The 14793-nt window shown below is 39.2% G+C and overlaps 1 protein-coding gene across 3 annotated transcripts; it reads right to left on the reverse strand.

Moving 5' to 3' along the window:
• Positions 1-9081: 9081 nt before the first annotated feature.
• On the reverse strand, positions 9082-12817 carry LOC121911918 (homeodomain-interacting protein kinase 2-like). 3 transcript variants are annotated; one of them, XM_042433868.1, is made up of 10 exons: positions 12598-12817; positions 11868-12058; positions 11575-11760; positions 11252-11433; positions 10897-11020; positions 10668-10787; positions 10471-10563; positions 10191-10354; positions 9900-10054; positions 9082-9779 (listed from the first exon to the last, which is right to left on the reverse strand). In XM_042433868.1, the coding sequence occupies exons 1-10, from the start codon at positions 12659-12661 to the stop codon at positions 9130-9132; spliced, it is 1929 nt and encodes a 642-aa protein (XP_042289802.1). In that variant the 5' UTR covers positions 12662-12817; the 3' UTR covers positions 9082-9129. The 3 variants fall into 3 exon arrangements, with proteins under 3 accessions (XP_042289802.1, XP_042289804.1, XP_042289801.1); XM_042433870.1 differs by having other exon boundaries at positions 9082-9356; positions 9606-10054; positions 12598-12815; XM_042433867.1 differs by having other exon boundaries at positions 9082-10054; positions 12598-12816.
• Between the last annotated feature and the right edge of the window lie 1976 nt (positions 12818-14793).

Here is a 14793-nt window from a genome sequence, read left to right on the forward strand (position 1 = left end):
GTAGATAATTGCATGACCAGACTGCAGAAGACATGGTTACACTATAATATTCTGCAGGACAATCAGTACCACTATCAGTTAAATCAATAGAAAGGGTTTATAAGTTGTTACAAACAACTTTGTTAATGGTCAATAAAAAAAATTAACATAACACATATAATATATATATATATATATATATATATATATATATATATTAATATAAAATATTTATTGATATTTGAAGTTATAAGCCATTATTGAGAACAGTTTTTGTTAAAATTGATCCAAGCACTGCAAGACCTGATGAATCATTGTAAACACCTCGTTTCAATGACTTACAGTTCTCCTCCACTCAGAACTGATTTTTGCTTATTGTTACTTCACTTTCAGTGTTTGAGCTTCTCTGTGCAGAATGATCAAAGGTTGAGAAGTTTTCACATTCATCTGCTGAGGAGCAAAGTTTGTCTGTGCCTCGAGTTTAAAGATCCCCTCCAGACATGTATTAAGACATATAAAAATACTCTGCTTGGAACAATAATGTTCATCTTACATGGTTTTTCTACAAAAAAGTATAATAACCATGTTGAAATCTTTAAAATGACATCTATTCCTTCTCCCTCATTAAAAATTCCAGAATCTATAATATGTAAAAATATATTTCATCTCAGAAGTTTAGCTGCTGGACACAAGATGTCTCCTACTTCACTGTAAAGTCCATTCTCACTGTTTGTGCACTGAAGGTTTCAAGTTTCCACATCACACTTGTGTAAGTTGTATACTGGACTATGATTGGCTCCAAACTAGTTGTGATGTCAGAAATCATGCTCATACTGTATAAATGTGGGTGCTGTCTGTTAATATTCGGTGTGCTCAGGCTGTATAGTCATATTTAGGGAAGTGTATTTTTTTTTTTATCTTGGGAAGAACAGTTTTCTCCGGAGCTCTTGGCTCATTAAACTGCCTGCTGCTTATGAGAGGAGCTGTTGTGATTGGTATTAATCAAGCTTCCCTTAACTCCACCTGTTGTTGTGAGAAATATTCTATTTATCAATGAATTTGAGTTTCAGATGTTTATTTTACTCTTTCATTTCATTTTATGTTAGTCATGATGTCATCTGTGATGTCACGGCTATGGAACTTCTTTGTCGCTGCTATGTGACATCACAGAAGATGTCTTTCCTCTTGCTTTCTTTCCTCACTGCATGCATACATTTTAAGGGTGGGCCCGAATACAAATACGTTATCCGGCAAATCACAAACAGTTTGGCTTATATTAATGGCTAATATTTTAAAAATTATTTGTTTTGGGGAAGTAAAAATACCCAGGTCGGTTACATCACTATCTCAGTCTCTCTCCTGTGTTCCACTGTTATATGTATCAGCAGGTCTCAATGAGGGGAGTCACATCCACCGGCTACATGATGCACATTTCCTTATTTTGACATCACTCCTGGAATTGGGGGTGTTCCCCAGAGGTAAAGCTGAGCTACTTACAGGTGCAAAGTACTCTCAAGACACTCTCCATAACCTGTTGTTCCCTTTCTCCTTTCCACGAAGTTAGATTGTAAAAATAGGCAACAAATGAAAAGTGCGAATCAAGAATCGCTTTTGAAGTTCTTCTCTACATGTTTCACGCTGTGCTGTCTCTGTGTTATGGGTGTATAAATAGGTAGAGGTCTGTCTGCACATCGGCAATGCATCGGTTTAGCTCAGTAGCCAGCGCAGTCGTCTATGATCTGGGAGACTTGAGTTGGAGAGCCAGTGTGGGGACCTCCTTTGTAAGATAGTTTAACACTTGAATATCCTAAAATTAAAAGTGTAATAAAAACAAAAACTGGATTTTTACACCATTTTTACACTATTTCCACTTTTATTTGAATACAAATACAAATACAAATAATTTTGGTGCCTCAACAAATATAAATACAAATACAAATACAATGTCTACCATATATGTACATAAAATAGAATGTATTTGGTTTGGCATCTGTGTGTTTGCATCTCTGTTCTGTACAGTATCTGTGTGTTTGTTATGTTTGACTTTGTCTCTGACTTTCAGTTTCAGACAGTTTCAGTAAGCATCCATGTGTGCTTCTCCAGATCATTTTCTTTGTGTGTTTGGTTCTGTAACTGTGCTTCTCCGTGTGTGTCAGTCTGTTCATCTTTTAGCTATTTCTGACCCCCTCTCCCCCTCCCATCTCTGTGCTGAATCCCAGTCTCTACAGTTCCTCTCCCTGCTATTCCAGATGGACCTGCTTCCATATCAGGCTGCTAATGAGGCGGTGCTGTTCATTCTGTGGCTCTTTGAATGGAGGGCCAACCATTTAACCCTGCCCAGCACCCCCGCTCGACCCCCATGTATTTTTAGGCTTCAACTCATTTCATGCTGAATAAACACCTACGTCTGTCCACCCTCAAGGGCCAAGCCACACGCCATCCCTGTGAATTGAGCAAAAAATGAAAATATAAAACGCTCTGCAACAATTGCTCTCATAGCGTAGGTTGACAATAGTCAAGTATTACCTTCAGCCTCTTTTGGATAAGCACATACTTTTCTTAAAATTGAAGCGATGCCACATCTGGAGTGCTATTTGACAGTTTTTTTTCCCGTTTGTATTTCCTCTAACCTTGTTGAGTTGTTAAAGGTAGTAAGGTTGTGGAGTTTAAACATCAGTGAATCAATATTTTGAGAGAAATGACTGAACGTAAACTAAGATCATCTTTCTACAGTTCATTTTACATTTTGCTCCATGGAGTGAGAGTAGGTGGGTAATCTGCTGGATTGCTTCATAGCAAAAAAAAAAAAGGCAACAGCTTTGATTTTCCAATTTATGTAAAACTCTGTTTCATTTCCACTGTTATAATTGCATCATTTCAACTTCACATGAGCTTAAAATTGCATATTGATCATTATAAAGAGCTGCTACAAGCTTCTCTCTCCTTCATAACAAAACCAAGACTGTCCTCAGCATTGGTCGTTTGGTAAAACATTTACAACAATGTATATTTACGTCAGTTTTTTTTGAGAGACAAATGCAAAATTTTCTAGATGTTGATGGTTTAATGTAAAAAGTGTCTGACTGTCACACAGAAGTCCTTTGTTCACAACTGTCTCCTACCAACAGTTAGCATTGGCTTCTATTAACTGTGACCATGGACAGTCCCTAACTTTTTTTGGCTCATGGGGTCAATGTAACAAGATGTAAACATGACACCGACATAATAACCTTATAAAGTGGATATGGTAAACATCATTTGGAATCCTGTTTCAGACCACCACCTCAAATTTAGGACCCATATTTACCCTCCCTTTAGCACTGCTTTGGTCTTGAGGGACACATCTTTAGCCACTAAATGCTCCATGTTCAGTAGCTAGTTGTTTACTTTGTCTGGGTGCTCTTTGGTGCTGTGCAGGTAGCATGCAGTGGATTTATCACAGATTTTTTGCTGAAAACAGCTACCCAAAATCTGTAAATGACATTGAAAACAAAATGATAAAAGTGATAATTCTCTGCAGGCTCATCACTGTATGAGTGACTCCTTTTGTTTTACATGTAGTAATTTACTCCCTAATATATAAATATTACTACTCGTTAATATATAAATATTGATTAGTGCAGCTTTTATTAAGTCATTTTAGTTGCCAAAAATTAAGTTAACCTTAATCATAGATGTGGAAGATGTAAACATGTCCAAAGCAACATGTCTAAGAGAAAAACACAAACTGTCACATGCACCTTTAAACCAGACCAATGAAACCTAGATCACTGAACATGAGTTGTCAAGCAGACATGTCTTCTGATCTGTTTTTTTTTTTTAATAAGCACTCATTGTGTCAATCTAGATGATTGCTCCTGTTTAATGGATGTAAAAGGGGAGATGGATGTTATCGCTGGAGGAATCCCAAGGCATCTTTAATTGTCAGTCTGGCTCAAAATGAGTCCCTGTCCTAATTTATTTGACTTAATTTATCAACACGCTGCTTTTCCATTCACATGAGAGCTCACTGCTGGAACATCCGTTGTATTGGTTCTTGCCTACACAGTGCCTTTAATGCTTATGCTTCATGAGGTTTGACCAGATGCCTCTACCTGCTACATTTCCCACATTTCAGAACTGATCACAGAGTAAACCATAATATTGTCCACTGACTTCAAAAAGGCAGGTTTGAAGCACGATGACAAGGCTGCAATCAAACAGGGAGACCGAAAGGGATCAGACAGCCGGCTGCAATCATTCTCCTACTCCTACACTTTACTCCTCTCATTCCTTCTATCTCATTTTCTTTCTCCTTGTCTGAGTTCGCTCTCATCTCATCGTGTCTCTGCTGCTGCCGATTAGCGCTTGCCAGAGCTGATGGTATTTCATTCGACGGCGGGCCGTAATGTTACCTTTGAATGACTGCAAAATCCTTGGCTTTTTCAAGAGGACAGAGAGAACATTTTTTAATGACAGTGTTTATAACCCCTCTTTCCCTCTGTGATGTTTCCCACCCCATGAAGTGCACTCTGGATATAGCAAGAGAGCTGATAACAGATGGGATTACCAGAGTGAATGGCATGTTTGAAATGACTAAATATACATTGCTGTCATTTTTTTAATCCATATGGAATTCAACAACTCAACAAGCCACAGGAGGGATGAGACACAGACATCTCAGTGTGATGAAAGGAATAATAATGTACACATCCCTGCACACGTAGATCTTACTGTCTTATCGTTATCCAGGATGATGATCAGTCTCACTAAAGCATAGGGAATGAAAATCAATGTTGTAATACCTGTCCAAACAGTGCTTGAATTAAATTTGATTGGATTTTTTTAGGGGCTCTAATAGACATTTCATATTAGTGACCAAGTGCCTAAACAAGGTCAGAATTGTAAACTGTTTGCTGTTATGTCAAGGTAAAAACTGCTATTTGTAAAAAGATAGTAAAGGGTTGAGTCGTCCACATACAAAAAAACAACTGTGTTCTCTCTCTTAATTCTGGTGGTATCTAGCCATGCAGGATGTTTTGGCTCTATGTACACAGGTTTTATCTATGAGACGTCTGCCTCAACTGGGACTATTTCTTTGGCAGAAAGTACAATGAAAACTGTTCATTGTGTGTTCTGTGGATTATCCAGAGTTATGAACACTGTGTCTAGAAAGATATGCTTTAACATTTTTCAAATGCCAGTTTCAGTTCTGTGAGAACCATGAACAAAATTAAATTCACCTCCATTGGTGATGAGAGAAATCTAAGGAAGTACATTCCAAACCTGGACTTATAAAATTAAATAGCTAGATACCACTAGAGGTAAAGGAAATGGAAAATATGATTTTTTCCTGAGTTAGTGTGACCTGAACTGAACATTTAACCCTATCAGACAGTGGTATTGCAAATACAGTACAGCACATGTAATTTATTAAGCATACAGAAAAATGCAAGAAATAAAATGCAACAGAACAGAAACAAAAGGAAAGAGAATAGAAGAAAATAGGAAAGACAAATACCAAAGAAAAACACACCTCTACAAGACACTGACAAACCCAGACATACACAGACAGTAGCAAGCCTGAAAAAATAGAAAAGTTTTCATTTTGGTTGCCATTGTGGACACGGATATGACAGATGTCAAGTCATCAGACAGTGTGTTCCACAGAACAGGACCAAAGTAACTAATAGCACCCTCACTTCTGCTTCTTATCCTAGATACAGTAAGAAAACCACCACCTGATGACCTGGCAGGTCTGATAAGACTGTGCTCTGTGGAGCAGGTCAGACATGTACATGATGTATGATCAAGTATTTGAAGCTGATTCTGTGCTGCACTGGGAGCCAGAGAAGTGATTTAAGCACTGGAACGATGTGGTTGGATTTGAGAGTAGAGGTGATAATCCTGACAGCTGTGTTTTTAATGACTAATATGTTTTTAGGTGGTTACTGATGTCCAGATAACTCTAGTAAGGTCACCAGACCAGTAATTACAATTATTGTAATGTTTATATTCATATTTTTGTGAAAGGCTTTTGGTAGGTGTTTTTTTTTTAATTCTAAGTGGACATAACTTGGTCACAGTGGTGAATAATTTTCTAAATGTGCAGAATTTTACACTAATTGAAATAATGGATAGAGTTAAAACTGAGGTTGACCATTTTCTTACATATTAATCTCCATATTTCTTTTATTATTTTTTAACTGTTCTCTTAGCATTTACTTATCTTTTGTTGTTGCCTTATTCAAGTAATTCTTTTAAAATGTAATAGTTAAATTTACTCATTTTATTTATATTTCATGGTCACTTCATTTTAATTTTTGGCATTTTACTTCTATCTTGGCGTGCATTAGTCTCCCAATCCATATTTACCATCCTGTGCATTTGTCAGTCAGTTGTAATGTTGCATCCGATTTGTATGCAAGGTGCTATAAATATAGTATGATTGACTGATCTATATTTAACAAAGCAGGGCAGATAATGCACTGCCTTGTACTGTATGTACAATATATAGGTTTTCAGCACTGCTGTAGTGGCTACAACTATTAAATGCACACTCTGTTCCCTAACAGAATTTTTTTTAGCATTTAATCTCTAACTTTTTTGAGACCATGAAAACAATGGCAGAAACTTTTAACCACAACAACAGGGTTTCTTCTACAGAGGCCTGATGTGCTTTTCTTGGCTTCTATCTGTCATTATAAGCGTCAACAATGCTTTGAACATTACAGGCCCTTGACTCGGGGTCTGCAGGCTACACAGTGACAGCTGGAGGTAATTCACTTTGCTTCATTTTGTTCGCTGTTAACGGGATGATAACGGCAGCGCAAAAGCTTTAATCATATTCCTCTGCCTTCAAGAGAGATATTGCTTTTTCTCACAGTTTATTGAGCGGGTAGGGGAGGGGTGTGTGACAGAGTTAAAAGGAGGGAATGTAGGGTTGGGTACAGTATGTGTGTGTGTGTTTGTAGGACTGGTAGGTGTCATGGGTGGCCAGGGGACATGTATCATCGATCTGCTACTCGGGGCTTCCAGTACATGAGGTGGCATTAAAATGATACATGGCCTCTTTCCCGGGCTAATACCAGTGATATTGAGATATCAGACCGCTGTATTCTGTTCCTGGCAGCGGGGGGCACACGCCCACGCCAGCAGAGCTCACATAGAAGACAGGAGGAGAGAGTTCTTCCACAGGGGCTGAGGTGATAATCTAATAGGGACATTTGTTTTTGTCTCCCGCTCGCTCCTCGCCTCCTCTCCTCTTCAGCTCCAAAACAAAAGCTCTCATCTAGGGGGCCCGCTGCTGCCTCTGTGGCGTATAAATAACAGTCGCACGACAGCAAAACAAGTGTAACACACACCATCTGGCCCTCCACTGGTGTGTCTGCCTCAGTCACAGAGATAGGCAGGAGCGAGGTGTGTGTGTGTCTGTGTGTGTGTTTGTGTGTGTGTGTGGAGGGGGGGGATTAGATGATCAAAATGGCATCTCAGTCTCACCTCCAGAGGGATGCCACATGGAAGCCGAAAAAGAATCTTGTGGGTTTTTCCCCCATCACTTAAAAATAACACAAATGTGTGATTCTTGTCTGAAAGCAGCAAAATTTGCCTCACTTAGCTGAATTTAATGTGTTGTAGAGGGTTTATCTGAAGATACGGCATGCGTTACCTGCCATATGTATAATCACTCCTGGCTACAAATCAAATGAGACATTATAAATCTGTCCACAAGCAGGATGTGGGTTGGAAGCAAGCTGCTGACAGTTGGTTTTCATACTGAGGCTCTGGTTGTGTAGATTTCCTGCAGTTTTGGTTTTGGCGGTAAAAAAAAATAGCAACACTAAGCAACTGTTAATGCATGATTTTTGTTTATTTTTGTTTGGATTTCAATCCTGTTATCTTTGTTTCCACTCCATCAAGTTAAGACATTTCGAAAAGGCAGGAGTTCATTGCCCCCCTGTGATTGTTCTCTAATTCATTTCTCTGATATGAGCCAGATAGTTTTTTCATCACTTCCATGAACCTAGATCGATTCTTTGTGCAAAGCATGTTCCATTACCAAGAATTACTCATCCATCGATGGGAGAGAAGGGATATTAATCAATGTAACCTTTGTAACTAACAACCTTGTTATTCTTTCAAAGCCAAACAAAATGAGAATTTGGCTGTGTTGGAGGCTCATTATTAAGACCGGTGGAGAGCAGACATTATACATTGCTATTGATCATGTGTGAAGCCAGGCCTACATAGTCAATACCCACAGAGAATGAAACATGGTCTTTTTTATGACCGCATCCTGCAGAGTAAAGCAGTCTTTCTTTGTAATCTGTGCTCTCTGTGAGAGCTGCAGCTCCAGTTTGCTTTATTAGATGTTAAGAGTTCTAAGAATATTTGATCAAAGGTGGAAAGTAACAAAGTACATTTACTCAAGGTCTGTGCCCATGTACAGTATGAGGTGCTAGTGATTTTTATATCTGTGTTTTAGGCAGCTTTATTTTTTATTCCCATCTGATGCTTGTATCTGATGTATTTTACTATATACCATTAAAATATGACACATTACTTTAGATTAAAGGGTCAGCACACTGACATTGCTCACTGTTTTCACTGTTTAACATTTAGTAGAAAATACCATCTGTGGATAGTGAGGCATATGGAGAAACACTTTGAGCACAGATTGCCAAATTGCTTTTTTTTTTTTTTTTTTTTAAAGTACTGTGTGCTGATATTAAATGCAAAAATGTTCCTTAATTTATATAACTTTAGTATTTTTATTTGCTGATTTTCTTACTGTTTAAATGTGTATTCTTTTCATACCCCTCCCATTAACATTGTCCTGATCTTAGATGATTATTTCCAGATGTCACTTTATATTAGACCTTATATTAGAATATACTAGTAATGTAATTAATGGATTACATTTTACCTATTGGGGCACCAACTTCAGGTAATTTAATCACCCAAATTTTACCCTACCACCTTTTGATGCCTTGGTCATCTTCACCTTTTTTTCACCCATCTCACTACTGAAGCTACTATCATCACTGCTGGGGCTGCTGCTATGACGGCTCTTGTAGTTGCTTACAGGCGGCTCACAGATTCAATTCAGCTGATATTTTTATGCATTTATTTTTTAATGACAAATTACACAGAAAATGAAGTTACATAGAATTATTCCTCAACATGTACAGAGCAACAACAGCAGCACAGGGCTCTAAACATCCTGCCGAAGAATCTCTTGATCCTTTTCAGCGGCTTCCTCTGAGTGTTTCTAGAGCTGGTGGCTGAGACTCCATCAGAGTCCATGACTGTACGTTTATCAGCTGGACCAGCTTCATCTGTGTCAGTCTCTGGAAGTGTAGCTGAGGCTTCATCAGCTGAGGATGCAGTGACTGGACCTTCGTCAGCTGAAACAGCGTCATACAGGTCAGTCGGTACAAGAGCAGTAGATGCTTCATCTGTGGAAGCAGAGGTGACTGCAGCTTCATCAGCTTCATCAGCTGCACCAGCGGCGCCCTCTGAGAGCTCATCATCTGGATCTCTACCATTTGAGCGACTTTCAGCTTCTTTATTTGAATCAGCGTCATTCAAGTCAGCAGTTAAAGGTGAAGCTGAAACCTCTTCAGCTGCAGATGGAGTGACTGGACCTTCGTCAGCTGAAACAGCGTCATACAGGTCAGTCTTGAGAGATGCTGTTGAAGCTTCATCAATAGAGACAGATGTGACTGAGGCTTCATCAGCTGCAGCAGCAACAGAGTCATCTGTTGAAGATGCAGTCGAAACTCCAGGATTTGCAGATGTGGTGACTGGACCTTTGTCAGCTGAAACAGCGTCATACAGGTCAGTCAGTACAGGTGCAGTAGATGCTTCATCTGTGGAGGCAGAGGTGACTGCAGCTTCATCAGCTGCACCATCTGAGGGCTCATCATCTGGATCTCTACCATTTGAGCGACTTTCAGCTGAATCTTCATCTCTTGATTCAGTCACAGCAGAGTCTCCATCTCTTGTAGTCCGGATGGCAACTGTGTCCACTGCTGCTGAGCCACCATCATCTTGTGGCTCTTGATGACTTGTAAGAGCAGGTGAGGCCGTCTCACTGGATGAAGCATGATGACAAAGGAATGAATGAATGAATCCTTCAATCAATTTACCATCAATCCATCCACTAAAGTTTCTATCCAACATTACATTTCATCTACTAACTGTATTAACTCAAACACATAATCACTTACTGAGAGATGGCATCATCATCGTCACCCCGTTGGCTCATGGTTATAAACAGGTGACCCAGAGCTTGACTTGGGGTTATTCTCTTGTGAGGATTCAGACACAGCATCTGCTTCAGCAGGCAAACAAACTCTGTCCTTTCCTCAATCGTCTCTGCCTCTGGGTACAGCTGCATTTGGAAATAAAGTCATTGGTTGTTCAGATGAATCCACTTCTTGACTCTCTGAGTATTGCTGTTAATTCAGTATTTATTTGTACTTGTACAGTGAAGTGAGGACCACCTACCATCACAAGGTCATCCAGGCTGCTGAACCTGGCTGAGCTGCCTCTGTGATTTTGGGGCGGGAAGCCAGTCACAGCCTTGTGCTCATCAGCCGTCTAAAACAACAGAGAATATATGTCAGGTACTTTTTCATAGTTTCTACCAAATCAAGGGAACAATATCCAACCTGCTTTAAGTGCTGCAGGACAGACTTTCATACCTTTAGCCTCCATGCTGGCTTTGTGGAGTCCTGGTTCTGGCTGAAATAGAGCAGCGTGTGGGTGCCGTCATCTAGGATCTGGTCCTCCGGCTGACCCAGTGTCTGCACCATAGTCTTCATCTGGAGAGAGAATATATAAAATCACATCAGTCAACAAGATACACCATATTTCTGTTAGTGTTTGGACATGGAGCTGCACAAATAAATCCAGGTGTATTAGATTACACACCAGGTAATACTGGCACCGCTGAGGGAACGGCACACTGCCAAGGTACAGGGTTGCCAGAACACCACCCAGAGACCACATATCTGCAGCCTCTGAGATGGGAAGACCCAGAATCACTTCAGGAGACCTGAGGGAGGAAGAAGAGAAGCACATTTTAGAACATGTTATAAACAATTCCTGCACAGTTTGACAAGTCAGCAGTAATCATGTTTGTGATGGTACAACTTAATGAGAAGATACTAAAATAATGCAAATTATATAAAGTAACATGAGTGTGATTGTTCAGTCACATTAAATATATCAGTTACAGTCATGAAAGAATGATGTAAACCATCAGAAAGACAAATCTGTATCTCACCTGTATGCGACAGGCTGCATGATGACGCCTCGCTTGACTTCAGCAGCTTTGATGGCTGAACTAAAGTCAATGAGTTTGACTCTGAAGGGAGTTTCTTTCTGGTTAACCAGCATGATGTTTTGTGGTGTGATATTTGTATGAATCACACCAACAGTCTTCAGAGCTCCGAGTGCAGAGACCAGCTGAAGGGACAGAAGAAGAAAAAAAGACGCCACAGTTGAAAATCTGCAAGGTTCTGAAAGTTGTTGTTCAAAAGCTGGTGCGCTGCTTCCATTGATGCACATATATCACTGCTTTTTGATAGACGGATCAGAGCCACACACCTGTTCTGTGATAGATCTGATTTGCTGAAGAGAGAGCGGGTTGCCACGTCTCTCCTTCAGCAGCTCGTGGAGATTCTTGTCCAGCATTTCAAATGCAAGACACATCTTCCCCATGTATTCGAAACTCTCACAGAATCGAACGACGTTGAGCGGATCAAGACCACGGATCATTTTCAGCATGGCCAGCTGGAGAGAAACAAGGAGAAATTAGACAGTTGATACAGCGAACAGTTAATGTTAAATATGTAATGAAATGTGCTGCTCAAAGACTCAGAAAGACTCAGATGATCCACCTCTCTGTTGGGCTCCTGGGAGTCATTGCTCCTCTTCTTGAAGATCTTGAGGGCCACAGTGTCTTTGGTGTTTTTGTCTTGACACCGAGCGACTCTGCTGAAGAACCCATCAAACATGAAGTGCTGAAGCAGGTATTCACTCCAACTGCTTCTCAGCACATCATTGGGTTGTAGCTCTGAGTTAACAGGTGCTTCAAAACATGGAGAGAAAATGTAAATCACTACGTTCAGTCAACACATCACGCACGAACACACAACTATACTATCTGGAGAGGACGAGTTCCAGACCATTTAAATGAGGAGCCTCCTCAAAGAATAACAGATTAGTCAAGAGCATTAAACTGAGTACAAAACCAACTCTGTAATCACAGCACATCATCAATGTGTCAATATTGTGTTATAAATGGTCACAAGTCCTTTCTGCAGTTTTCCCTGAATTGTACATCCTTGTAAAAGTAAAATTTCTCTTTTGACATCAAGCTCAAAAGCAGATTTCTTTCTTATACAACTGTATTTGGTCTAATTTAGATGAATACAGAGCATGTGGTCTGCTCCTTTAAATTTACACTTAACTGTGAGATTTTTACCAACTAATATAATTTAATATTAACCTCATCACAAATAATAACTGAAAAACAGATGTGACACCATATGTCAACATATTCAGTAGTATCATGACTTTTTCCAGTGTTTAATATGTGAGAACATGTTGGTGTGTTTAGTCTCTCACCTCTTTTCTTTACCTCTTTTCTTGAGGTTGCTGACGACCGTTTTCTATTTCTATGCTTTCGCATGTTTCTATGTCAAGTTTTGCTAATTCAAAGGAAGCGTAGCGCAGATTGACTTTGTGTTTCTCGTGTCTCCTGTCTGAGCAGATGATACTGAAATGATTTCTGGCTGAAGTTCTCACTCATAAACCTGTTCTGATAGAATGCAGCTCTATGATGTCATACTGTAGAAGAACTCTGTCATTTTCTGGGATGTCAGAGTGTTCTGTGATAAAAAAAAAACCAAGTTTATCTGAAAAAATGAGGGTGTTGAGTTTGGGAGAGGGATTGCAATTAACTCTCAATAAGAAGGAAAATTACTGTAATATCAGGCCTTAAGAAGTCACTCCTCCCTACTCTGCCATAACTGACATGAAGTAAAAAGTGTATAATCCTCCTAGAGCACAGGGATGAAGTGCAGGCCTAAATTTAAAATCCAGACAGACAGATTAAAGTTTTAGTTTGTCAAAGTAAATAACACACTTAAGTTTTATGTTGATAAGATGACATGTTACACATCATACTTGCTGACCTGCACAAGAAGATGCAGGTTTTGAATGTTTACAAACCCTTTATTCACCCCTCCATCACTATGGACATTATCTACTCCTTCAGTGGCGTTATCTTTAATTCAGAATAGTTGCATATGAACAAAATTAATAGAAATATGCTGATAAATACCCAATACACCTGTTCAAACACAAATCAGCTCAAAAGAAAAAAAACAACAAAAAACAATAAAACATTAGCTGAATAACTGTTAATATCACATGATCATGTGAAATTACTGGCAGGGGTTTTGGTGAACTTGCAGATGAGTTGATTTTGCTGATCTCGTTATAATGCTCTGTGGTTATTTTATCATCCCATATCAAGTCTATCACATCAAACCAACAGATAAATCATAACAGGACACTTATGCTAGATAAAGCTCATTCATTTGAATGGAAAATAAAGATTGATTTTGGAGCTTTACATTGGGACTTTTTAATTTGTCACATTCACTATGTTCATGCCAGTTATGTTGAAATATTCATATTCATTAAAAAAAAGCTATTAATATGTGGTATAAACAGGAAATAGCTTGTGAATTGATCAAAGCACCATAAAGCCATCAACAATCCCACAAAACAACTGGATTTTTTTGTCAGTTCTCTGTCTTAACTTTATATATTTGTCATAGTATAACAATAGCCGCCTTCAATTTTGTCATTACACTTGTCAATACTCCGTATCTCTGTTCATCTCCCCCAAATCCCACAGCTAATGATGCAGTCTCGGGCTGAGCAGTAACATGAAATAATTATTTCCCTCTCAAGTCTTCTTATCAGTGCCTTTACCAGAAAATAAGTGTGAGATAGTAAAAGCAGAATAGCTTTGTTATTTGTCCGCCTGTGACTGTGATACCTTGTTTGATTTAGGATGTGACACAGAGCCTATGAGATAAACGTTATGGAGTTTATAGGCGTTAGTCTTTGATACGTATAGAGAAATAATGTTGAACTGACAGTATCGACAAGACTAATGGTGTTGAGGAGCATGTCAGTAGGACAGAAATCAATAAAGTTATTTTTCCAAAATTGTTCCAAAATTCTGCTATTTCGAACAGCTGACAGTTTGTAACTGACTTGACAAGCTGACTTTGCTACAAGCTGATTGGCTGTTGAAGCAGGTGACATGCCTTACATTCTAAAACCAGCCACTGGCAACTTGACAAGCTGTGTCACAGGCGATGCCACCAGCTGGCCTGATGGCTGGTGGCTGAGACGGGCCTGTTTACACCGCTGCAACTTTTCTTTGCAACGTTATAAAACGGTTTTGTCTCGTCATGAATCTTTGGCCTTCAGCCTTGCTGCATATTTACACATCCAGCAGACTCAGAGCAACATTGGCATTTATTGGAAGTTTTGTTGCTGGCCACCCTAACAAATGTAAGTCCAATTACATTTGTCAGGGTGGCAAATACTCGACTTCTCTCTGGCCTTATGATCCAATATCTTCCTCATAAGACTTTTTGTGTTTATTGGGTAGAATTTTTAATATATAATCCCGATATTACCCATACTTTTCTTAGGATGAGACAAACATAGGATAAAAAAAAGGATACATAATTAGCACAGGGGTCTGGCGGTCCTCCCCCAGAAAAAAAATTGTAATTT

This window comes from Thunnus maccoyii, chromosome 14 (genome assembly GCF_910596095.1).
Source record: "Thunnus maccoyii chromosome 14, fThuMac1.1, whole genome shotgun sequence".
Lineage (NCBI taxonomy): Eukaryota > Metazoa > Chordata > Actinopteri > Scombriformes > Scombridae > Thunnus > Thunnus maccoyii.